This window comes from Desmodus rotundus, chromosome 10 (assembly GCF_022682495.2).
Source record: "Desmodus rotundus isolate HL8 chromosome 10, HLdesRot8A.1, whole genome shotgun sequence".
Taxonomy (NCBI): Eukaryota; Metazoa; Chordata; class Mammalia; order Chiroptera; family Phyllostomidae; genus Desmodus; species Desmodus rotundus.
Window position 1 is genome coordinate 51,134,278 of NC_071396.1, and position 24,092 is coordinate 51,158,369.

Consider the following 24,092-nt stretch of genomic DNA (forward strand, 5'->3'; position numbering starts at 1 on the left):
TATATTTACAGAGTTTTGCAACCATCACCACAATCAGTCTTAGAGCATTTTTATTACTTCCAAAGAAATCCTGAACTAAGCCATCACACCCAACCCCACCCCCACCCCTCCAGGCCTAGGCAACTGTCAACCTGCCTTCTGTCTCTATAGATTTGCTAATTATGATCATTACATATAAGTGGAATCACACATTATCTTGTGACTGGCTTCTTTCACTTAGCATGTTTTTAAGGTGCAACCATGTTAGAGCATATATCAGTATGTCTTGTTATTAGGTGCTCTCTTTTTTCCCACTATCATTTAGTGAAATTCCTTCTAAACAAATATGAAATTTCTATTTACAAATCTAGGTTTTTCTCTCTCTTGCTTTTTCTAGATCCACGAAAGACCCAGACCCTCTAGGATCGGGATCTGGGTTAGCACTTTACAACCTCAGAAACAGTTCCCCTTAAAACTAGTTGAGGTTCCAATTTGGCCTGTGGTTTCTGTGTCCTTGAAGTCTTTCAAAATCTAATCTTGCAAGTGACATACCTCTACTTCTGCCGTATTCTGTTGGTCATACAAACCATTCCTTATACAATGTGGGCGGGGACTATATATATAAAAGTGTAGTAATACCCAAAGGCAGGAATCACTAAGGGCCTTCTTGGAGGCTGCCTACTATGGTGAGGATGTTGTCATGTTGCAATCCATGTGAGAAGTAAAGACTTAACCTCCTATTGTTACAAAATAACAAAAGCAAGCAAACAAAAAGCATACTCACACTGCATGATAGAAAGAAAACGCCCCCACTTGAAGGGAGTTTTGCAGGAGTTGGTCTTCTTCCAGCAGCTCCTTGATCAGTATAGAGGTGAATATCTGGCATTATGGGAATGAGGAAATGAGAATTAACACATGGCTTGAAAAGAGAACATAAAAAGAAACCAAACACTGATAGCAACTTTACTAAATATAGTTTTAGCTATATAAATAAAGTTGAAAAGCACTCACTTGGTATAAATATACTCACCCTGATGAATGATTATTTCCAATAATAACCACCGACCATAAAGAAAGTAAACTACAGCTTTCTCATGCTTTGGTCATGAATATTCCCTCAGCCATTTTGTCAGTCAACAAATATCGATGGTACAAAGGAGACTTTTGCACTCAATTCATATCTCTGAGTTCCCCCTTGGGATATGACACTATACTTAACAATATAATAAAGAAACATAAAACAAATACACAGCTCCTTCCTTCAAAAATCTTTCATTCAAAGGCAAGAAAAAATAGACAAATGACAAACTAGTGTTTCTTTTTAAAGACAATAAACACTAGGAGTTATCAAAGTTCTTCTTTAAAAAAAATATATATATATAGCCATTTATCTTGGTTTCTCTTTTTCCATCTCCATGTGTTTTTAGTTATTGATGAAAACCATTATATACAAGATGGCTTTTTCAATTTTAAAAACCCCCACACGGTTTAGGGCGCAATGTAGTAGTACCATCTGTTTGGGTTTATTTTCCTGGTTAATGTGTGCATCAATTCAGTGGCTAATAGTAGTAGGATTAACATTTGGAGTTTTGTATTGTTTTTGAGAGACTAATTTGTGTTGGCTCTTATAACTGTGTCCAGAGAGGTTAAGTTGAATCTCTTTGGTACAATTAAAATACAAGAAAATATATAAAGATAGCTTTACTAAACTTGATTTAGTGAAAATATTCCAGGTCAATAGCCTGAAGGAGACTTTGATTTAAACTAGTTTTACAAACAAGTATAAACTCAAGACCAGATTAATTTGTAATGGACCAATAGCAAACAATATAATTTAACACATTTCCATTTCTGTAGCGTATTAACAGGAAATTTTAAACTGTGTATAATGTGGTATTTATATAAGATCAACTTAAAAGCAACTTTCAAGCAACCCAGTTAGCAATCTCTAACGAGTACCCCATCTCAATTTTTATACCCTTAGCATAAACTACCACACAAATAAATGGTTTCCTCTTAACAGAATCCCTAGCACAGTAATGTCAAATCAGGCTGCAAACTCTTAACATAGAAAGAGAAAGTTTTAAAAGCTTTAGGTAAAAATGACTCTTCCATTCTATATATAAAAAAAAATAGGTATATAACATTTTACTCCCCCTAGACTGGCAAAAATTAAATGTAAAAGTAACAAATAATTGAGGAGTAAGTAGAATTCTTATAAACTGTGGAAGAGTGGGAAAAGATTTGGCATTAATTATCTCACAAAGTTAAATATGTTCATACTCCACAAACCAGCAATCCTATTCCTAGATTTATAACCAAGAGAAACACTTGAGTGTGTGACCAGGAGGCATGCATAAGAATTTTTAATGCAGCCCAGGCTGCTGTGGCTCAGTGGATTGAGCACAGGCCTGTGAGCCAAAGGGTCACCAGTTTGATTCCCAGTCAGGGCACATGCCTAGGTTGCGGGCCAGGTCCCCAGTTTGGGGTGTGCAAGAGGCAAACATACACTGATGTTTCTCTCCCTCTCTCCTTCCCTTCCCCTCTCTCTAAAAATAAATAAATAAAATCTTAAAAAAAAAAAAGAATTTTTAATGCAGCCCTGGCTGGTATGGCTCTGTGGATTGAGTGCTGGCCTGCAAACCAAGAGGTCGCCAGTTCAATTCCCAGTCAGGTATATGCCTGGGTTTCGGGCCAGGTCCCCAGTTTGGGGTGTGAGAGAGGCAACCAACCGATTGATCGATGCATCTCTCACACATTGATGTTTCTCCTTCTCTCTCCCTCCCTTTCCCTTTCTCTAAAAATAATTTTAACAAAATGCATATAAGCTACTCTTTAAAAAAACACACAAATTAAGCAACACATTGTTTTGGCATATATACATTTGTCATAAACCTAAATTTTATAAAGAAAACATCTATGGAATGATAATCACAAAATGTAGGGTATTGGTTACCTCTGAGAGCAAGAGGAAGAGATAAAGGAGAAACACAAAAGTAGCTGCAAGTTACTGGGAAATGTCCTTGCCCTTAAGCTGGGTATTTCATTATATTATTAAGCTTTATGTGTTACATATATTTTTTGTATACATTAAAAAGAAAGCTTTTTGCCCTGGCCTGTGTGGCTCAGTTGGTTGGAGGGTCATCCCATAAACCAAAGGGTTGCAGGTCCAGTCCCAGTCAGAGTGCATGTACAAGGCCACCAATCCATGCTTGCCTCTCCATCGATGTTTCTCTCCCTCTCTCCCTCCCTTCCTTCTCTCCAAAATCAATAAGCATGTCCTCTGGTGAGGATTAAAAAAATAAAGGAAAGAAAGAAAACTTTTAAAAGATTGATCAAATTCGTCCTGGCTGGTGTGGTTCAGTGGATTGAGTGCCGGCCTGTGAACTGAAAGGTCACCAGTTCCATTCCCAGTCAGGGTACGTGCCTGGGTTGTGGGCCAGGTCCCCAGCTGGGGGCGTGCAAGAGGCAACCGATTGATGTATCTTGCATATCAAAGTTTCTCTCCCTCACTTTCTCCCTCCTTTCCACTCTCTCTAAAAATAAATAAATAAAATCTTTTTTAAAAAGATTGATAAAATTCATCCTCACTTCCTTCAAGTGAGAGAGCTGATTTTTATTCTGCATGTAAAGCAACTGAGGGTGGTATGGCCCTATCTTCAAAAAGAGTTCAAAATAGAACCCCTATCAAAGCTACTAATAGATTTTAAAGAGAATAATCAGTCTATCTGGAATCAAGAGAATGTAAGTAAAATTAAATCTAGGTGAATTAAGTGGGATTTTTTTTTTGTCTAATATATGAATAGAGTATGTGGTAAACTGAACCTCCTACCTGCCTGATGATCCAGGATGGGATCTCAGCATGACCAGGTGAAGTTAAAATTTCCAGAGTTAAAGGGCAAGAGAATTTTCAGGAAAACTGGAAGTTCAGAATAGAGTATCTACCATAACATGAGCAAAAATTACAATGGCTAAATAAAAATTACTTCATTTATTAAACAAAACTTTCTTTAGCATAGACTTGCAGCAGGGAGGGGAAAGGGGCTGGAGTAATAGAGATAATTAAGACACAGTCGTCGCTCTCAAGGAACTCATACTCTAGTTATCACAGAAAAACCTTTCCATGTGTATATGTTAGATGTACTGCTTCCTATGAAGAACCAATAAAAAAGATGTTCAGAGAGAGAAAGAGGGTAAAATGGCTCAACACTGAGAAAAGGAAAGAGTACTTGCAGGTTTTCAAAACAATGCAGTTAATGAATCTATTGAGGAAGAGGACAATTTTAATCTTAGGCATAAGCTGGTGAGCCTAAAATCTGGAGAGAGAGAGAGAGAGAGAGAGAGAGAGAGAGAGGGAGAGAGAAGAGGGAACTTGGCTTGAGTTAGTGCAGCAGCAGGTGGGAGTTCACATTTATGGAGTGCTTACCACATGCCAGATCCTCTTCTAAATGCTTTTTGTGAATTAACTAATTTAATCCTCATAATATACCTATGTGAAAGTGGGTATTATTATCTTCATTTGATAAATGAGGAAACCGGGGCCTATAGAGGTTAAGTAATTTGCCCAAAGTCACATAGAAATTTGAAAGTAGAGTTTTGAACCTAGGAGACTGGATTACCTAGCCCAATTCTTGACGACTACACAAGAGGGATTTCTTTTTTTTTTTTTTAATTTTATTTATTTATTTTTAGATAGGGGAAGGGAGGGAAAAAGAGAGGAACAGAAACATCAATGTGTGGTTGCCTCTTGCTCACCCTGTACCGGGGACCTGCCCCATAACCCAGCCATGTGCCCTAGACTGGGAATTGAACTGGCGACGCTTAGGTTCACAAGCCAGAACTCAATCCACTGAGCCACACCAGCCAGGGCATTTCTTAAATAAAAGTTGGGGAAAAGAAAAGAGCTAGAAAAAGTTGTCATCACATAAATTCATTAAAGTTTGTTTATATACAGGTGAGGTAAATTGTAAATATTAAATTTTTATCCCCAGATATTCTTACACCTTGGTAAATATTAATGCTGTGCCTCAACAGTTTTGTACTGGACACTATGAATGTAGAATATTGCAGAGAAACTAGCAGAGAAAAGCTGTGTCTCCAGGATCATGATCTTAGGAGAAAAATCTCGTCTTTTTGACCCCTCTGGAGACAGAGAAAGAAAGTTATTCAGATAAGCCTTGGTAAAGTCCTGATTTCTCCAATAATAAACTGATGTATTTTATAGCCAACCTTAGTGCACATATGTATTTACTGTCTCTTTTATTTCTTTCTCGGCAATTTAATAACTGACTTGTTGGGATCATTTGGTTCAGCAGTATGGTAATGAGATAAAATTGATAGTTTTAATTCCTTTTTAGCTCAGATGGCCATGAACTGCACCTCTAAACTTAGCAAACATGAGCTGTTGAATGACCCCAGAGAAACTGTGTTTGGCTCAGAACAAGTCTATCAACTTTACAAAAGATAATGCTTTACTGAGTATGTGTCAGAACCTTCATCTTTGTATTCAAGGACAACACATTAATTTTCACAGGGAATGACTTAAGTGATTTGTTTAAGGCTTCACAGTGAATCTCTGGGACAATCAAGAATAGATGCTTGGAAAGTTCAATATATTATACTTGTTCAGATTGACTTACCTATGTTATACAGTTACACATAATAAAGTCTTTGTCCAACCTCATGATATATATTCAATCGATCTTGCTTTTATATAGCTAAAAAACAAACAGATAACTGGGAACAGAAACTATTTTGGTTTCTAATTGTTTATGGAAGAATTCTTGCCTGAGGACAAGCTAATGAAAACAAAATCAATCCCAACTCAAAAATGCTAAATTAATATGCCTACGATAAAGTGATCTGAAGCAAATTATGCAATTCATTGCGAGATACCCACAAAACAGTGACAGAGCTTTATTTAGCAGATACTACTGCTCACTAAACTAGATCCAAATTTTTTAAGTGATCTGACATCTGACAAGGCCACAATAATGAGGGAGGTGCCTCATCATTATCCAAGAATCTTCAGAGGAAAGGAAAAGGATGGCGAAACACAATGTTAACATGAAAATTTATCAGAGTAAGAATTGGGATAAATAAATTTCCAATTTCAATTGGAAATAGGAATGGCTCAAATTACAGCAGGACCAAGTAAAATAAAATTTGAAAAAATTATTGAAAGGTATTTGTGGGGGGCAGGGGTATATTAAAGGGACTAAATGATAGTGGAAAAACAATACGATAAAGGTTAAAAAAGAAAGATATTTGTTTGTAAAGAAATGTGAAGTTTTGATGTCTGATATTTCAGAGTAGAGGAAAAAACTATCCTCTTAGAAGGATCAATATTCAAAACCTCCAAGGTAGAGGTATGGGAGAGAGGGGCGGGGAGAGGAAGAGTTGGTTTAATGGTAAAGAGTGCAAGCTATGAAAGAAAATTGTCTAGGTTCAATTCCTAGTTCTGCCTCTTGGCAGATGTGTGATTTTGGCAGGTTTTCTTAATCTCTCTGTGCCTCAAGTTTCTCATCTGCAAAATAAGAGAACTTACTTATAAGGTTGCTGAGAGGACTTCGTGAACTAATATACACAGTGTTTACTCAGTGCCAGGTACCTAATAAGAGCATTATATAAACATTCCATTTCTGAATAAAGGCTATCTAAAGATTAACATTGATGGTGATATTTAGTCAAAGAATCAAGAAGAAATCTGATACAGGTATGCAATCTCTTATCCCAAATCCTTGGGGCCAGATGAGTTTCTAAATTAAATCTTTTTAAATATTTTAGCAATTTAATATATTATGTTGTCTATATTTTACTGAACATATGTTGTCCTGGGCAGCAGTCCTTAATCAAACACATATTTCCACAATGAAATGCATCAAAAGTCACACTACCAAGAATAAATAAAGACGTTAGAGTCATGCCAGTTCCAATTTTTGCCACCAAACAAATTAAGAAAACATTCTTTGAATTTAGGAATTGCAGGTACATTGTGAAGTTTTGTCTGTAGAGCCATAAATTTCATTGTATTAAATAATATAATAATCATGGGAAGTATAAAGCAATGGTGATAGTAAGTGAACTTTTTTCATGAAAACCTAAGGAGTTTCTTTTTTTCTGTTAAAAAAAAAAGATGCATATGTAGTTTTAACATGGCTGTTACCTGGTTTATACTTTGGGATTTTATGTGCCATAAATTGTGCACAATGCCTGAAACGTCTGAAACATGTCCCCATATATTCCCATGACTAACTATTTCAGGTCTCTGCTCAAATGCTACTCCCTCTTCAGAGAGGCTTTCTTGATGACACTATTTAAAATACCGGGTGGGGGGCATACACATACACATTCACACACAATCACACATAAAACTCTTTCCCCTTTCCTTTGTTTTTCTTTTTAGAACTTAACACTATCCAGCATTATATTATATACTTGTTTATCTGTCTCACTGGACTGGCAAATCATGAGGACAGGGATTTGTTTTGAGCACCTAGAATAATGTCTGGCAAATAGGCATTTGGTAGATGCTATTCAATAAATGACTTAAGAAAATAAGGCTGACATAAATAGCAGTGAGCCCCAAGAACTAGGCCTAATACAGCAGGTAACACCTACTTTTAAAAGGAAATTTAAGCCAAAATAAGTCATCTAAACATCAGCTATAGTTTGTTTATGTAATGTGTATATTAATGGGATGCCAAACTAGTAATTAAAAAATATTTCTTCTTTATATACATACTTATCAAGTAAATATTGATTTACTGTCTAGGAAATAAAAATTAATCATTAGATTTACATTTACAGTACATTTACATTTAATAATTAATTTTAATTATTTAAGTAAACAAGAAGAAAAAATATACTTAAGAGAAAAATACTATAGCACAAAACATTAAAAAATTTACTTTGTCTTCCTCCCAAAACACACATCTTACTCACCATAGAAAGAAACCCAACTAACTGATCTTCATCTATTTGCAAAGTGCTAGTACATTCAGTTATAAAAACTGCCTAAATTAGCTTCAGAGAGTTGTGGTATCTTGTTGTATATACATACCTACTTATACATATTTGTGTTTAGTCTTGCTCCAGGTAGTAAAATGGCACCATAAAATGTGCAACAGTGTTCACTAGTCTTTCCAGTTCAGATAGACCCACTCTTGGAAAGGTCCAGCTCTAACCTTTCCATCTCTAACCTCATCTATATATTAGTTGTGACTTGGAAACTGCTTTTACAGAGAAAGAAAGAAAAAGGAAAGGTACAGTAAGAATTTAGGCCACGCTCTTGGCAAAAGTATCAAGAATAAGGGGACTTCCAGCCAATATGGAGGCATAGATAGATAGGCTTGCTTCCTCACACAACCAACAGAAGGACACCAACCAATTTAAAAACAAAAACAACCAGAACTGCCAGAAAATCAAACTGTATGGAAGTCCAACAACCAAGGAGTTAAAGAAGAAACATTCATCCAGACTGGTAGGAGGGGTGGCAATGGGCAGGCAGGGCAGAGAGGATGCATAGTAAGGTGGCAGCTGGAGGACCAGGCAGGCAGGTGGTGGCTGGCTGTCCCACATTTGCATGTGGATAAACCAGGAAGAACAACTGGGGAGCAAGACAGACTGAGAACCCCAGGGTTCCAGTGCAGGGAAATAAAGCCTCAAAATCTCTGGTCGTAAAATTCCATCGGGGGTATGGCAGCTGGAGAAACTTCTAGTCTCACAGAAGAGTCCACTGGAGGAGCCCACGGGGTTGTTGAACATACACAAACTCATCCAACCAGGAATCAGCACCAGAAGGGCCCAATTTGCTTGTGGGTAACGGTGGAAGTGACTGAAAGTAGAGCAAGAGCCAAGCGTGTGGCATTATTCCCTCTCAGACCCCTCCCCCATACACAGTGCCACAACTCAGTGACCTGGGTTACCCTACACTATGAAATACCTAAGGCTCCACCCCTTACAACATAACAGGCATGCCAAGACAAAAAAAAGTATGGCCCCAATGAAAGAACAGATCAAGCTCCAAAAATAGAATTAAACGACGAAGACATAGCCAACCTATCAGATGCAGAGTTCAAAACACTGGTAATCAGGATGCTCACAGAAATGGTTGAGTATGGTCACAAAACAGAGGAAAAAGTGAAGAGCATGCAAAGTGCTAGTAAAGAAAAATATACAGGGAACCAAAAGTGAAGGGAAAAAAACCGAGACTCAAATCAATGATTTGGAACAAAAGGAAGAAATAAATATTCAACCAGAAGAGAATGAAGAAACAAAATTTAAAAAGAAATGAGGAGAGGCTTAGGAACCTCTGGGACAATTTTAAACGTTCCAACATCCGAATCATAGGGTGCCAGAAGGAGAAAAGGAAGAGCAAGAAATGGAAAACTTATCTGAAAAAATAATTAAGGAGAACCTCCCTGATCTGGCAAAGGAAAGAGACTTCCAGGAATTCCAGGAAGCTCAGAGAGTCCCAAAGAAGTTGGACCCAAGGAAGCACACACCAGGGCACATCATAATTACATACCCAAGATTAAAGATAAGGAGAGAATCTTAAAAGCAGCAAGAGAAAAGGAGACAGTTACCTACAAAGGAGTTCCCATTAGACTATCAGCTGACTTCTCAAAGGAAACCTTGCATGCAAGAAGGGGCTGTAAAGAAGTACTGAAAGTCATGAAAGACAAGGACCTACATCCAAGATTACTCTATCCAGCAAAGCTATCATTTAGAATGGAAGGGTAGATAAAGTGCTTCCCAGATAAGGTAAAGTTAAAGGAGTTCATTATCCCCGAGCCCTTATTATATGAAATGTTAAAGGGACTAATCTAAGAAAAAGAAGATCAAAACTATGAACAGTAAAATGACAACAAAGTCACAACTATCAACAACTGAACCTAAAAAAAACACAAAAACTAAGCAAACAACTAGAACAGGAACAGAATCACAAAAATGGAGATCACGTGGTGGGTTATCAGTGGGGAAGGGGAAGGGAAAGGGGACAAATGGGGAAAAAGATACAGGGAATAAGAGGCATAATTGGTAGGTACAAAATAGACAGGGGAGGTTAAGAATAGTATAGGAAATGGAGAAGCCCAAGAACTTGTACGTATGAGCCATGGACATGAACTAAGGGCGGTGGAATGCTGCAGGGAGTGGTGGTACAGAGCGAAGGGGAATAAAGGGGAGAAAAAAAATGGGACAACTGTAATAGCATAATCAATAAAATATACTTAAAAAGAGTATCAAGAATAACTACCATGTTCAAATTACTATAATTGTATCCCATAAATTGGCATTCCATTGATCATGGTTAGAGGTAAGATAATCATTTCAACTGTTACTTTTACTTTTGCACTTTTTTCTTTCCATTGCTCTTAAACCAGGGGGAGAAAACCCCCAAAACAAAACTAATAGAGTATTCTAACAGCACTTTAATGTCTTTCAAACTGTGTTACCCCAAACTGTGCAGAGATTTTCTGTTAGAATTACTTGAAAAAATAATGGAAATTGAGACCATATTATGTTTCCCTCAGGAAGAGGGACCCCTGAAATAAGACAAGTTAGTGCACACACATCTGGGCCAGGTGTTGTTTCTTAACCAGTGGCTTTAGGATGGGAGGATGTGGTTAAAGGAGATGAAGCCAGACAACTCATACCAAGAAAGATCAGAGGCTCACAGTTATAATCTAACAATGAGATGAAGTTTTAATAATTACTGGCCCCTTTGTTCTCAAGTTGCATATTATTCAGTGAGTTTCATCTGAATAAGCATGTTTAGGTGGTATTGTGGACAGGAGGATGAGGAGTAAATTTCCACAGCTCCACACCCTCAGCAGAAAGGGTCCTGCTTATCTGCTCCTGAGACTGGTTCAATATAATGGTAGCATTTAAGTTATGAACCAAAGGGTCCACTTCAATAACTTCTACACCAACAAAGAAAAAGCTGCCCTTGTTTAAGTGAAAACTCAAGATCACTAGCATGGTCTTTGTCAGGGCACATATGAACTATACAAGTCTCATGCTTCTGACCCTCGTCCTCAAGTCCCAAAACTGGAATAAAACCAGATAAATGCCTGAGGAACCACTTCACACCCCAAACACGTGCAAACTTTGTTCAACAGAACACTACTGCCAAATTGGAGTTGGCAGAAGTTTGGAGCCAAGGCCCCCAGGCTGCATGGTTTGCTGGCACCAGAGAGCTTAAAAAATCTTAACATAATACTGCTGAGCTTGAATTCTACCAATTTGCTTGAGACTTCTTCCCCAAATTTGACTTGAGAAAGATGAAAGCTGCCATCAAGAAAGACTTTATTAAGACTTATCCTCTATCCAGAAATAATTTGATTTCCCACTCCTGATGGTCATACCTCTATATTCCTTGATGTTTATGTTTATGCTGTGAATCTAATGTAGTCTATTTTGTAATGCATGTAAATTCAATTTTGTTTGGCTGCTCCAGTAAAGGGGTACAGGAGAACTAAATTAATTATGACAAAGTTCCAGTTAGAAAGCATTTGCTCCAAATAACACCCATATATCACAATTTATTACCCTCAAAATGTGAGAGAAATTAAGATATCAAATATCTGTAAATTGCTATTATTTTACATTTGGTTTAGCTTGTCTTCTCACTGCTCTGAGTTTCAGTGATCCTTTATTTTGTATATGAACAATTTAGGAAGTGAGAAAAGAAGCCAGGAAGAGCTCTCTTCCACAAGGTTCAACAATAAAGTCCTATTTGGGATCTTCATAAGCTTTATGCAATTTAATGAGGAAAACTGCACCTAAATTTTAAAATTGTAGTTAGAATATGGGCAACTATACAACTAGCAACTTTAAAGTTGTAAATGCTTGATAAGTATGTAGTATTGAGAAACTATGACTTGCTTTGGAAGGACAACTTGTGCTGTTTCAATAAGAGATTAGGTTTACAGTAAAAAATGCTTGCTTCTCATACAGCTTAAAAAGGGAATTTTGGGAAACTCTACTTTTTCCTTAATACATCCATGCATTTTAATAATTACTCTGAAAGCTATTCTATTTTTCCTCTCCTAGAACTTCCTAAGTATTCCAGTTCTCAGCTATGATTTCCTACTTTCACCGGCTTCTAATCTCCATAATATAGTTGGAGGCCTTTAGCACAAAACACTCTTTAGGATATCAAGTTGTAGAAGACTGTAGTATAAAAGATATTTATATAGTAGTGCTGCCACCTAAAGATGAGGTGAATAAAGAAGCAATTCAAAGGAAATGACCCATCATTCTTAAACCTGTCAAACATTTTCTCACCTCTAACTAGGATTAATAAAAAAAATTTTGTTAGTATGGAAGTTGAATTGTTTTGCAATTCAATTGTTTGAATTGTAGTGCTGAGCTGCAGTTTTCGATGGTAAAAAATTTCAAACCTTTTAGAGTACTCTATGATATCTAAAGCCAGGAATGTCTCCCCATTTTTTTTTCTCAGACATTAAGCACTGCCTACCATGGGGGGGGGGGGGCACATCAATACATACCTGGAAGTAAACATTTGAGGGATTTCTGGTTTAGTGGATAAAGTAGGTGATAGTAGACCTAGGGCGTTTCCCTCTACCAGTGACAGACTCCTTGCAACTGAACTAACTTGTATTTTTGTAACTCAATTTTCTCATCTATAAAATGGGGTTAATGTCACTTTGTTCCTACTTGCCTCACAGGTTAACTAGATAAGCTTCTTGGAAAAGGTCCTATCATAAGTGAGTTAAAAAGTCTACGATTGCCTAATAAAAGTCTATCTTACGGTGTACTGCAAAGTAACTTAAAATATACTAAATTAAATAACGACAGTGACTAAGTTTTCCTAAATCTCAGATTGACTTCTCTGAGATTCGATTAGTTTGCAGTCGATAATTTTTAACTGACCCACCTCTATGTACTCAGTGTCGCAGAATGGAGATGTGGCAGCGTACAAAGCGAGGGAAAAAGTTGCCATGCATCAAAAGCCTTGTCTTAAAAGGACATTTTATAGTTCTGCATTTCGCATAATTTATGAAAATTAAGTCGCCCCTTTTACTTTCTCCCTCTCAGCCCAAGGACGCATAAATAATATTTATCAGAGTTTTGTCCTTAGTCACAGTCCCTCAAAGGGGCCCAGTTTCACCTACACTGCGTGGGAGGCTGGGCAGCAACCCCACGCTTCCTGTCAAGGATTCCTGAAGCAAGAGCCTGAATGTGGTTTAGCCACTTTCTTCTTTATTCTAATTTTGCTTTTCTAGTCCCTCACGGCAGGAGTCTGAAGGCCAAGGTGAGACCCTCTCAGGAGATAAAAGGCCCGTTGCCTCCTGAGAGAGGGGGGCGGAACTAGGGCCAGAGAGGGGCGTGGGGGGGGAGGTGACGCAGTGGTAGCAGCACCGACTACGACGCCGAGGGCCCAGAGCTGGAACTGACGCAGGCCCTACAGGGCTGTATTACTGCCTGAGCCTGGCTTCGGCCTTCAAAGCCCAAGGAGGGATTTGTCCTCCAGGGTCCGCTACCCTGGGCGGGTGGAAGGAGTGCGGGCAAAGAGGCCGCAAGCAGCCCCCTCCTCACACGCTCCTCGAGGCCTGGGCCGCCGACTGTTGACGCGCTAACAGCGGCGAGGGCGCGCGCACGCGCGAATGGGGGCGGAGGGAGCGTGCTCGGCGGCCGCCGCGGCAACTAAAACCGAGGGACGCGAGGGCGGAGGGCGCGAGCCACGGAAGGCGGGTGGGGGGGGGTGGGGGGTAGCGCGGAGCGCGCGCTGACGTCGCCCGGAGTCACGCACGGAGCGCCGGGTTACGCGCCGACGTCTGGCTGCCACGACTTGCCGTCTGCGGCGGCGGCGGCGGCGAGCGGATCCCGCAGGGGAAGGAGGAGGAGGAGGGAGAGCAAAGGGGGCTGTGAGTGAGCGGGAGAAGCGGGGTGTGAGCGAGGCTTGCTCGCGGGAGGGAGAACGAGCGCGAGCCGAGCCAGCCATCCGAGCCGCCTCCTCCTCCTCCCCTCGGCGTCCCGCCCCCGCCTGCCGGCCCGCCCTCCTCCCTCCTCGGCTAGCTGAGCTCGAGTGAAGCGCAGCTCGGCTCGCGCCGCTGTCCAGGACAGGTGTGTGTGCGCGCGCGCGCGCGCCCTCCTCCTCCTCTGCCCCCCCTTCCTCGCGCCTGCCTAGAGCGCGCCCTCCCTCACCTGCGGCAGGACAGCGCCCGCCCGCCCGGGTAAGCCCCTCGCGACCTTTCCTGTTGCCACTGCCACAGCTCGAGGTGCTGCCCACCCCGTCCTCTAGTCGCCCTCTTACGCCCCAGGAATAATTACTGTACCATTGTAGATATCCCCGCACCCTCCCTCCGGGGACCCTGGCAGTGCAGCAACGCCCCCCCCCCCCAACACCGTAGCGCACGAACGAACTCCCTCCCTCCTACCTCCAAAAAAGAACAAAATCACACGCCCCTTAAAAGAAAGAAAACAATCCTACCTCCGCAGGCGCTGGAGACCACCAATGGTGCCGTTTGCTTAGCAATCCCCAAGTCCCATATTCCCTGGCCACCTTCGCCCGGGGCCTGGGACAGTGCGCCAAACGTGGCCGACACTCCCTGCACAGCAAACCTGGCAGCAGGGGAGAAGAAGGAGGGTTCTAGGCTCCACTAGCAACCCCTCCTCTCCTGTGTTCAACCTCCCCTCCCCCCCGCAATATATACACCCGCCCAGGATGCGTTGTAAAAATAAAAAATAATACATTGATGCTGACATCGCAGATGAAGCCAGGCCCAAGGATGGGTGGCCCCGGTAAGGCATATTTGCTGCCCCACAGAGCTAGGTCAGCTCAACAGCCTCCTCTGCCCTAGTCCGGGACGAAAAGGAACGGTTGTAAAGCTGGAGGGGCTCTTCTTTGAGCGACTATGGGTGCCAGAAGCGGCTGAGATGTCTGTAGGGGAAGGGCCCGCCCCCGTCCCCCAAACATATCTGCCTTGAGCCTGAACTTGGTTAGAGAAAGGCCCAAGAGTCCAACTGGGGCAACCAACTTTGGTTCGTTGTTGTCTACCCCCAGATAAATGCCACCTTCTTTTCGCTGTCTCTGCGGAGCCTCTTGAGGGTTCTAATTTGTTCTTATCTGGACCCCTTACGTTTCTGTCGGATTAAGTAGGCGCTTTGGGGCAGCTTTTTGCAGCGGTGTCTATGTTTGTGTCCAGTGTCCTTGGAAGGGAGGTCCCAGTGTATTACAATAGGCAGAATTCGGTTTGACATCTTTTGGTAGACTGCGAGAGAAGAAAAGGAATTTTTTTATTAAGACCCCCCCCACCCCATGTTCCCTTCCCCAACTGACGTTTGCGAATTGCGGCTTTGATAATTGGAATGTTGGCTAATGTGTGGAGAGTTGCTGATTTCATTCCTTTGGGTACTAGTAAAACCATTTAAGTATCAGCCGGAAAAGAGGGAGCTATTTACATTTGCATCGCTTCTGTTCGGACCTTTTGGCTACAAAAAATGTCGGGTTTTCTGAAAAATTTTATAGAATTTAGAATACGTGGCACGTTTGTTTAACTCTTCTGGAAATGCTTAAAATGGAAACATTTTGTGAAGTGCGAGGATTGTATCACCTGGCTGTTCTCTTCACATTTTAAATGTTTAATTCATGTCTTTAAACCTAAACATTAAAATAGCATTGAAGAGACATAATTTTAAAGTTCAGGTGAGCTATAGAAAGGGGATACACATTTTTAAAAATGATTGGTGAAATACTATTACCATTAGTCTTTGTTGTTGTCATAAAACGTTAACATCTACTTGAGGGTTTCCCTTAATTTTTCTGGTAGATAGCAATGACAAGAAGTGGATAATTCCTCCACTTTGAACACTTGCAGTAAAACATTCCAGTTAGTTTTAATGATTTGGGTATTGAAGATAATTGGTTTAAAACAGGCATTTAACCTAAGCAGCACTTAAACACAAGTTTTAATATTCTTGTTCTTTTTATTTTGGAAATTTGTGATTCTATGAAATATTAATCATATTGTTTCTATTGGAAACTCTGTATTCGAAAAGGGTTTATTACCCAGAAGTAGATTCCCTCTTTCCAAGTTTATTTTATAAATGTGTGTTAATTTTTACCTTTAAAAACCAAAACTGAATTAGGTTATTTCAGAACCTGTAGCTCAGACTGAGGAAAATTGTGGCTTTTTTCCTTCTTGTCTACCTAATGTCTATTTCATTTGCAATCAATTTTTTGTTGGTAAGAGTTTGTTAAAGACATAGAAATAATAGGATTAAAAATAAAGCAATCTATTCTTTTCAAAATATGTGCATAGTATTAATAAAAGCACAAGAAATCTAGAGACATCATTTTTTAAAATGTAAGCAAACATTGAGAAAGGGAATATTTTATTTTTATCAACATGGATATTTTGCTGCATATTAATACATTTCGTTTTCCCTTTGCCCTTCTTACATTATATTGAAATTATAAATTTAATTTTACAACTATTTGTTTTAAAATTATATATTCAAACAGCCAGACACTAAAACTGGCTTTTCATTTACCAAGGTAGTATATTGTTTAGGTAGTTAACAAATAGTTAGACATCATTTTAAATCCACACATTTTCTAATGGATGTTCAATGTTAGGATGCAAATCTAACTTTGAAATTCTATTTAAGGTTCTAAACTTTTTGTTTTAAGACTTTCTCTGAGTCAATATTCATTCTTCTCTGACTGCCTTTTTTAAGGCTACTCTATTCTGTAGCCTAAGGAAAGCTACCTTTCACCACCTCCCTCCCAACCTGACCAAAAACGCAGATTTACAGGCTTATCCTGAAATTAACTCTTATTTGGGTAGTGGAAAATGTACTAAATATCCAATTTATCATTGAATTAGTTTAGAAAAGACATCATTACTCTTGTTTGCTTGTTAGATACATTTAAAAAGTATCTAGGGAAGAGTCTAGATTATAATAGCAGAAATTTTTTACATATATAATAAATATCATTAAATAAGTTAGTATGTATTTTTGCAGAGAGATCCAGGTCTCAGTCGTTTGATTTGAGCGTAAAATTCCCAGTTTATGCGAGGAAATGATATTTAACCTGTGTTTTGTCTAGAAACTTCATCAGTTGTTTCTGTACTGGGCGACTAAGAACTCAGTTCCTGGGGACACTTTATCAGAAAATCAGAGCATTCCCAAACTAAAACCACTTCAGAACCCCTGGACATGATCGTTTGGGGCAGAGGGCAAGAAATTTAGGCTCCAATGGTGGTCCAAGAAGGCTGGCAGTTTAAAGCCGTAGTTTGTTGTTGTTTATTATGGGGAAGCGATCATTATTAGCATGGAAGAATGGCCAGACCGGCAGACGCGTGCCCCCCCTTTGCAATCCCATTGGCCTTGTTGTTGCTTTACCCACTCCCGAGGGGGCAAAGTCTTGATACAGGGCAAGATAAACCCTTGAGGAAGAGCAGCGGCTCTTCTAGATCGGACTTCATCAAATCTTAGCTTCAGCTTACAAGTGGAACCGTAATGCCCTGCGGGATTCCGTGTGGAGACCCCGCCACTCAGCCTTTGCGTCCCTGTTTGGGGCCGGGGTCTATCCAGGGTCCTGATCGCTACTGTGGGAGCCTGAAGGAGCCTCCGCTTTTTTATACGTTTTGTTTGTTTGTTTTTAGTTTAGTTTTGGTTTTTTGTTTTTGCGTGGTGTGAAGTGCGCTGTTTCCTATGTCCCCTTCCCGACAGGGGAGGGACTGCGGAAAAAATCAACACTGAAAGAGTACTACGGGGTACTAGAGAATGCCCCTCAAATTAAGAGGACATTCTTTATGGTGCCCAATGCCTGGACTTCTGTCTCTTAGTGGGCCTCCCCATTAGGGAGTTGTTTTGATGACCACTGGACAGGTGGATTATAATAGAGCTGGCTTACAGGACTACTCCAGTTTACATTTTGATAGCCAGGGTGCTTTGCCTTGTTTCTTGCTCTTTAACGGGAGTAGTAAACGTCAGCCCAAAGCTGAAGTAGCTAATGCTGGTTAGAATGGACCCTTGCTAAGAGAATAAGGAAGCTGTGAATACATAGCAGGCAGGTTTGCCCAGGAAGTGAAGTGAAATATTAGGGGGCTTTGAGGGCTCAGGTATTGACAAGGCGTATGCCTTGGACTCGTCTGGGGTTCTTGATCATTAGTCCTCTTTTTATCCCTGTCTTTTCCAGGAATCGTGGGCAACCATGTACTCAGTTGTCGCTGGGGCTAAGAGCGAAGGAGGCAAGTCTCCGTACTTTGAGGGGCGGAGGATGTGAAATGGGAATGGAACGAAGAGATGGGATAGGCATACTCTTCTCAGGATAGAGGCAGCACTCTCTGCTTTTGAGAAAGTCAGGTATAGGGCTCTGAGGTCTGTATCCTCTGAGACCCCTGTAGAAAGAAGGTGATGAGGAGGCATTGGCAGGGGGTCCCCTGCAGATGGGCCTTAGCTTTCCCACAGCTGTTAGGACTGCAGACTGCAGTGAGGTAGTTAGGAGCATTCGCCGTATATCTGGGAGAAGGAAAATAGGCCTTAGATTATGCCTCAAATCTAGGAAGAAAAAAATCAATGATTTCTGAGACCAGAGACAACCCCTTCAGGTGTCACTGTCTAAAGACTCATTGGTTAACTAATGGTCGGTAACCTAGCTATCTGCCTAAAAACCAGAGATCATTTAATGCTTTACTTTTTGAGAGGTGGGGGCTCTGCTTGAGTTAGGAGTTTCTGGGAGGGGTAAAATGCATGAGTGAACCTGCGTTAATGAATCCCGTAAGGAACTGCGTTTCCCAGGAAATTCCTGGCATTTTTAGCTCGTGAATATCCTAAACCCTGTTGGTTTTCTCCTCCTTTCTGAGTCCTTCCAAAGAGGAAGAGTGGGCTAGGGGCTGAAGGCTCCGCAGGGCCTGGTCCATCCGCAGAGCTGGCCGGCAACCCAGGCTGGGCTCAGCCGTGAGCAGGGTTGCCCCCCTTCCCAAATCTTGGAAGGAAGAAGGGGAGGCAGGCGGGCAGTCCCAAAGGGGGCTGGTTGAAGGTTTGGGAGTGAGTGTGGGTTTCTTTTTGATTGTTGCTGGGAGAGGGGGAGAGGGGGGGAAGAGCAGAGCCCAAGGGAACAGGCATTGCGGGCACCCCGGCCCTGGTGCGGCTGCTTGCCGTCCGCTGTTCAGCTCCCCCCACCCCCACCCCCAGCCGGCGAGTGCGCCCGCCCGACTGTGCGGGGCTGCGGTTGGGGGGAGGGGGGAGCGGGATCATCTGAGGCCAGAGTCGCTGCGTTGGGAGGGGGAGCGGCTGGAGCGAGGGGAGGGACCGGCTAGGTGTCTGCTGCTCCGTGCCACTGCTGCCGGCGCCCCAACCTCATCGCCGGCAGCCCCTTCTGCAGCTAAGGGTTACTGCCGCACCACCTCTCCTCTTCCTCACCCGCCTCTGGGGCCAGGGCTCTGCGGTAGGAGACAGCATAGCCTGGCGGCGTGTGGGCCGTTCTGGGTTTGGGTCTGGGTCTTGTTGGGGCCGACAGGGAAGGGGGTGGCCGTGACTCGGTGTCCCTCTGTGCAGTGGGCTCAGCCGTGGTGCGCAGGCCCCTGTCCCCATATCTCTCTTTGGGGTCACTAGAAAGCACAGCTCAGGCCCACTCCCTATGCTTAGTATGGCAGCCCTCTTCTCACCCCTAGTCCCCCAACTCCCCGGGCCAAGGCCGCCCAGGGTCTGGCCAACAGCGACAGCCACAGTGGTGGCGGCGGCAGCTGCGACGCGGCGCGTCCTGCTTCCCCCCCTCCCAGCCAGGGGTGTGGGGGGTGAGGGCCGGCGGGTGGGCGCCGCCTGGCGGGCGGGCGGACGGGGGGCTGGCAGTGGGGAGGGGGCGCAGGTCACGTGCCGGGCGAGCGGGTGGGCGCGTACAGTAGGGCGCCCTGCTACTGTACTGGGGAGTCAGTGCCCTGTTACCGGGTCTCGTCTGTCTCGTCTCTCCCGCAGATCTCGCGAGAGTGGCTGACTGGCTGTGGGGGTTGCGGCGGCAGCAGGCGGAGCCGGGGAGGGAAAGCAGCGGCGGCTGAGGCGACTGAGGCGGCGGCGGGCGGAGCGGCAGGCGGCGGCGAGGCGGCGAGGCGGCGGAGCGCAGCATCATGGCGGACCGAGACAGCGGCAGCGAGCAGGGTGGTGCGGCGCTGGGCTCGGGCGGCTCCCTGGGGCACCCGGGCTCAGGCTCGGGCTCCGGCGGGGGCGGTGGTGGCGGCGGGGGCGGCGGCGGCAGTGGCGGCGGCGGCGGGGCCCCGGGGGGGCTGCAGCATGAGACGCAGGAGCTGGCCTCCAAGCGGGTGGACATCCAGAACAAGCGCTTCTACCTGGACGTAAAGCAGAACGCCAAGGGCCGCTTCCTGAAGATCGCTGAGGTGGGCGCGGGCGGCAACAAGAGCCGCCTCACTCTCTCCATGTCAGTGGCCGTGGAGTTCCGCGACTACCTGGGCGACTTCATCGAGCACTACGCACAGTTGGGCCCCAGCCAGCCGCCCGACCTGGCCCAGGCGCAGGACGAGCCGCGCCGGGCGCTCAAGAGTGAGTTCCTGGTGCGCGAGAACCGCAAGTACTACATGGATCTCAAGGAGAACCAGCGCGGCCGCTTCCTGCGCATCCGCCAGACGGTCAATCGGGGGCCCGGCCTGGGCTCCACGCAGGGCCAGACCATTGCGCTGCCCGCACAGGGGCTCATCGAGTTCCGTGACGCTCTGGCCAAGCTCATCGACGACTACGGAGTGGAGGAGGAGCCGGCTGAGCTGCCCGAGGGCACCTCCTTGACTGTGGACAACAAGCGCTTCTTCTTCGATGTGGGCTCCAACAAGTACGGTGTGTTTATGCGAGTGAGCGAGGTGAAGCCCACCTACCGCAACTCCATCACCGTGCCCTACAAGGTGTGGGCCAAGTTCGGACACACCTTCTGCAAATACTCGGAGGAGATGAAGAAGATTCAAGAGAAGCAGAGGGAAAAGCGAGCTGCTTGCGAGCAACTCCACCAGCAGCAGCAGCAGCAGCAGGAGGAGACCGCCGCTGCCACCCTGCTACTGCAGGGTGAGGAAGAAGGGGAAGAAGATTGATCAGACTTAATGGAAAAAAAAAAACCCACACACATGCATACACACACAGCCACACACAGAGAAAATATACTGTAAAGAAAGAGAGAAAATAAAAAGTAAAAAAGTAAAAAAAAAAAAAACCTTAACTCCAAGGGAGCACCACCCACAGAACCTCCACCAACTGACAGTTTCTCTTCTTGACTTGCCACCCATCGCTGGATGTTGTCCACTTTATCCACCATATAAAACAGTAAGCAGCTGCTAAAACAAAAAACAAAAAATAGAAAAAGTAATAACATTATATGAACTGTGTTTCCTACTTGATTAAAAAATATAAAGAACTGAGTGTTTATTTCCCTAATTAACCAAGAACTTTTGTACACGTTTAAGCTATTATTATTAAAAGTGTTTGCAAAATGGTCAAGATTATAATATTGCTGAATTATATAAAAGTCCTTTTCATGTTGAGCTAACATTTGACTTTAGCACAAAAAAGAGATATTTTAGAACACGTAAAATAATATTTTTAGTTTTTCTCATTTTGTTACCAAATTTCAAACCTTACATGGAGGTTATTATAGTATATTTGACACCCTATATACCTGTGATTAGAGATGTGTATATATATGAGGGCTAGGCATGCTGTGTGTCTGAGCTTTGTCTAAATGTTATGCAGAAGTTTGTAGAGTTAAAGGTACGTAGGTTTAATTCATGCAAGGTAAACAATAAGTGCTCTCTTTTATACAATATGCATTGCATCTGGACCTTAAACATATAAAAATGGTCAGTGAAACTTCTGTGAACATGAAGAAATTATTAAAAAAGGCATTTAAATGAAATTTGCTAAGTTGTGATTTTTACGGTTGGAACCAAAGTTATTCAAATAGCAAAAGGAAAAAGAAAGAGAGAAAAAGGAAATCTCCCATAATATTTTTCTGCATCTGTTTGCTTTGACTGAGTAGGCGTTTTGTCATTATTGTGTATATGAGATGTACTTGTTATCGTTCATAATATATTTTTTTTATTATGTGTAGAAGGATTTTAAAAACTTAACTAACGTGCAGCAATTTCCAGTGAACCTGTACTTGGACATCAGGTAGTGAGTCTATTTGTGGTCACTAGCACTGTCTCCTAAACTTGTAAGAGGTCCGAAGCTATTCTTTGGTTTTTGCCAGTGCTGTTAACTCATGTAGACCTGTTAAAAGCAGAGCAACACAATTACAGTTATCCTACTGAGCCATGGATTCTGAGTTTCATTTTAAAAGAGAAAGTCAAGTTAAGTTGGTGTATGTAAAGGATTTCCATGTAGCTGTGGTGCTAGTTATTACTGGCTACATTATATGCTAAGTGTATTTGTGTTCCCCAAGTGTAAAAGCCTTCTATCAAAAGTATGTTCTATAATTCATATATTCAAGGTGTTAGGGTATGAAAATGGAAAGCTTAGGAGAGCACTTTACCAAGCTGGTGTCCTCCAAACTGAAATTGTTTGTAACGATAGTCTTTTACAGGTTTTCATTTAAAGATGTTTGTGTGCTTTTAATTGACAACTAACTTCTTGCTGCTGTATAGTAAAATATTAATATATTTTTATCATTAAACTGCTGCATGACTATCATCTTTGAGTGAAGAGAAAATGTTATAAAAAAAGATGCCTTAAACAGTACATTTTGGTTTGGAATTCTGTAGAAAGTATTTTGGTTAAAAAAAAAAAAAAAGATCTTGTCTGCAGAGAGAGTTCTGGAGATGGAATTGTTTCTCGGCAAATCCAGACATATAGATCTAACTGCTGTATGTAGGAGACATCACCTGTAGGAGCTGGAAGGTGTCAGTGCTTCTCATATTGTAAAGCATTGGCCTAGGAAGGTGAAACAGTTGTCTTTTTGAAGGATTTTTTTTCTGCTGGTTCTTTGGATTTGATTTGATATTTTTAAGCTCCCTGGTTGAGTGTGTTGTCTTTGTTTTTTTTAGATCTACTGTATGTGTTGAATAACAAGCTATTTCCATTGTACTGTGCATTTTCCCATTAAATTGTTTGCTTTTAATATTCATACAATGTTAAATATGAGGTGACCGTACAATAGTTAGGAGTTTCTTTACTTACAAAATCACTGGAAATGATTAAATTGCTTTCCCCCTTTCCCCAAGGTGCATTTTTCTTATTTCCATATAGTAAAGTAAAGTTGAGCTTTTACAGTGCATAATGTGACATTTGGAATGCTTATCAACTGCATGTAAACATTAATAACCTGCACTTTTTTTGTCTTAAGATTTGTTGAGCTGTTTTGTTCACTGTACTTTAACTGTGATATGGAAAAGACTGCATTCTCTGTGCTGTTACTAGTTAGGAAAGAGAATTGCTTTGATTTTGTCTCTTGTTTACTATAGCTTCTTAAAGTTATGCCTTGTACTACAGGTTGTTGGAGTACTCCTAGATCAGTGTTTCATAGTAGCCAGCAATAAGTAGTGCAGGTCAACAAAAACACAGCAAACTTAGGCAAAGTGTCCTTTCTTTGAGATGTGAGTTCTTTCATGAGGTTTTCTTTAGGGTCAGGGTTACCTAAAGTGAAGCCTTTCTTACCTATAGACTTCAGATTCTGCTTGGAATCCTACCGGATCAAGAAGCACACGTATTGTGCAATTGTCTTTACACTATAACAGTTAAACACAATCTTACTAAGATTTTGAAACCATTGTCTGATTTATGGTCAGTGGGTTTAAAAACAAATCCACATGCAGATCTTTTAAGACTTAAGAGATGATCATAGAAAAGACTAAAGTGACTGTAAAGATGCTCTTTTTTGCATCTCACTTTACCTCCCAAGCACCCTCCCAAACCTTACCTTCTCCCCTCTCCTGTTTCATCCTTTCCCCACCCTTCCCCCAGGTGCTCGGTACTTTACCAAGGTCTATATTTCAGTGTTTTATGTTGGAGTTTTTCCTTGTTTTTATTTTACTAGTTGGTAAACTCTGTGCTGAAACAAAAAAGGAAATGGTTGGTATATTTGACCATATGTGTTATTCATAGAAGACAGTATGATCAAATGTGCCAAAAACAAGCAAACA

At 42.1% G+C, this 24,092-nt stretch overlaps 2 protein-coding genes across 3 annotated transcripts in view; one reads left to right on the forward strand and one right to left on the reverse strand.

Annotated features, from left to right (window-relative positions):
* Positions 1 to 15,897, reverse strand: part of NRG2 (neuregulin 2) — a 247,842-nt gene extending 231,945 nt beyond the window's left edge. For both annotated transcript variants that reach the window (XM_053913461.1, XM_053913460.1), the window contains exons 1-3: positions 15,090 to 15,897; positions 14,441 to 14,571; positions 764 to 858 (exon numbers count right to left, since the gene is read on the reverse strand). The gene's annotated coding sequence lies outside the window, so the exon portion shown is untranslated. The remainder of the gene's footprint in view (positions 1 to 763; positions 859 to 14,440; positions 14,572 to 15,089) is intronic.
* A 4,187-nt stretch (positions 15,898 to 20,084) lies between these two features.
* Positions 20,085 to 23,821, forward strand: PURA (purine rich element binding protein A). Its single transcript, XM_024575025.4, has one exon. It carries the CDS (start codon positions 20,085 to 20,087, stop codon positions 21,048 to 21,050), a length of 966 nt encoding a protein of 321 aa, XP_024430793.3. The 3' UTR covers positions 21,051 to 23,821.
* The last annotated feature ends 271 nt before the right edge of the window (positions 23,822 to 24,092 follow it).

Excerpts from the sequence above, each read along its gene's own strand:
- PURA (XM_024575025.4), top strand. The coding sequence starts at position 20,085 with ATGGCGGACCGAGACAGCGGCAGCGAGCAGGGTGGTGCGGCGCTGGGC.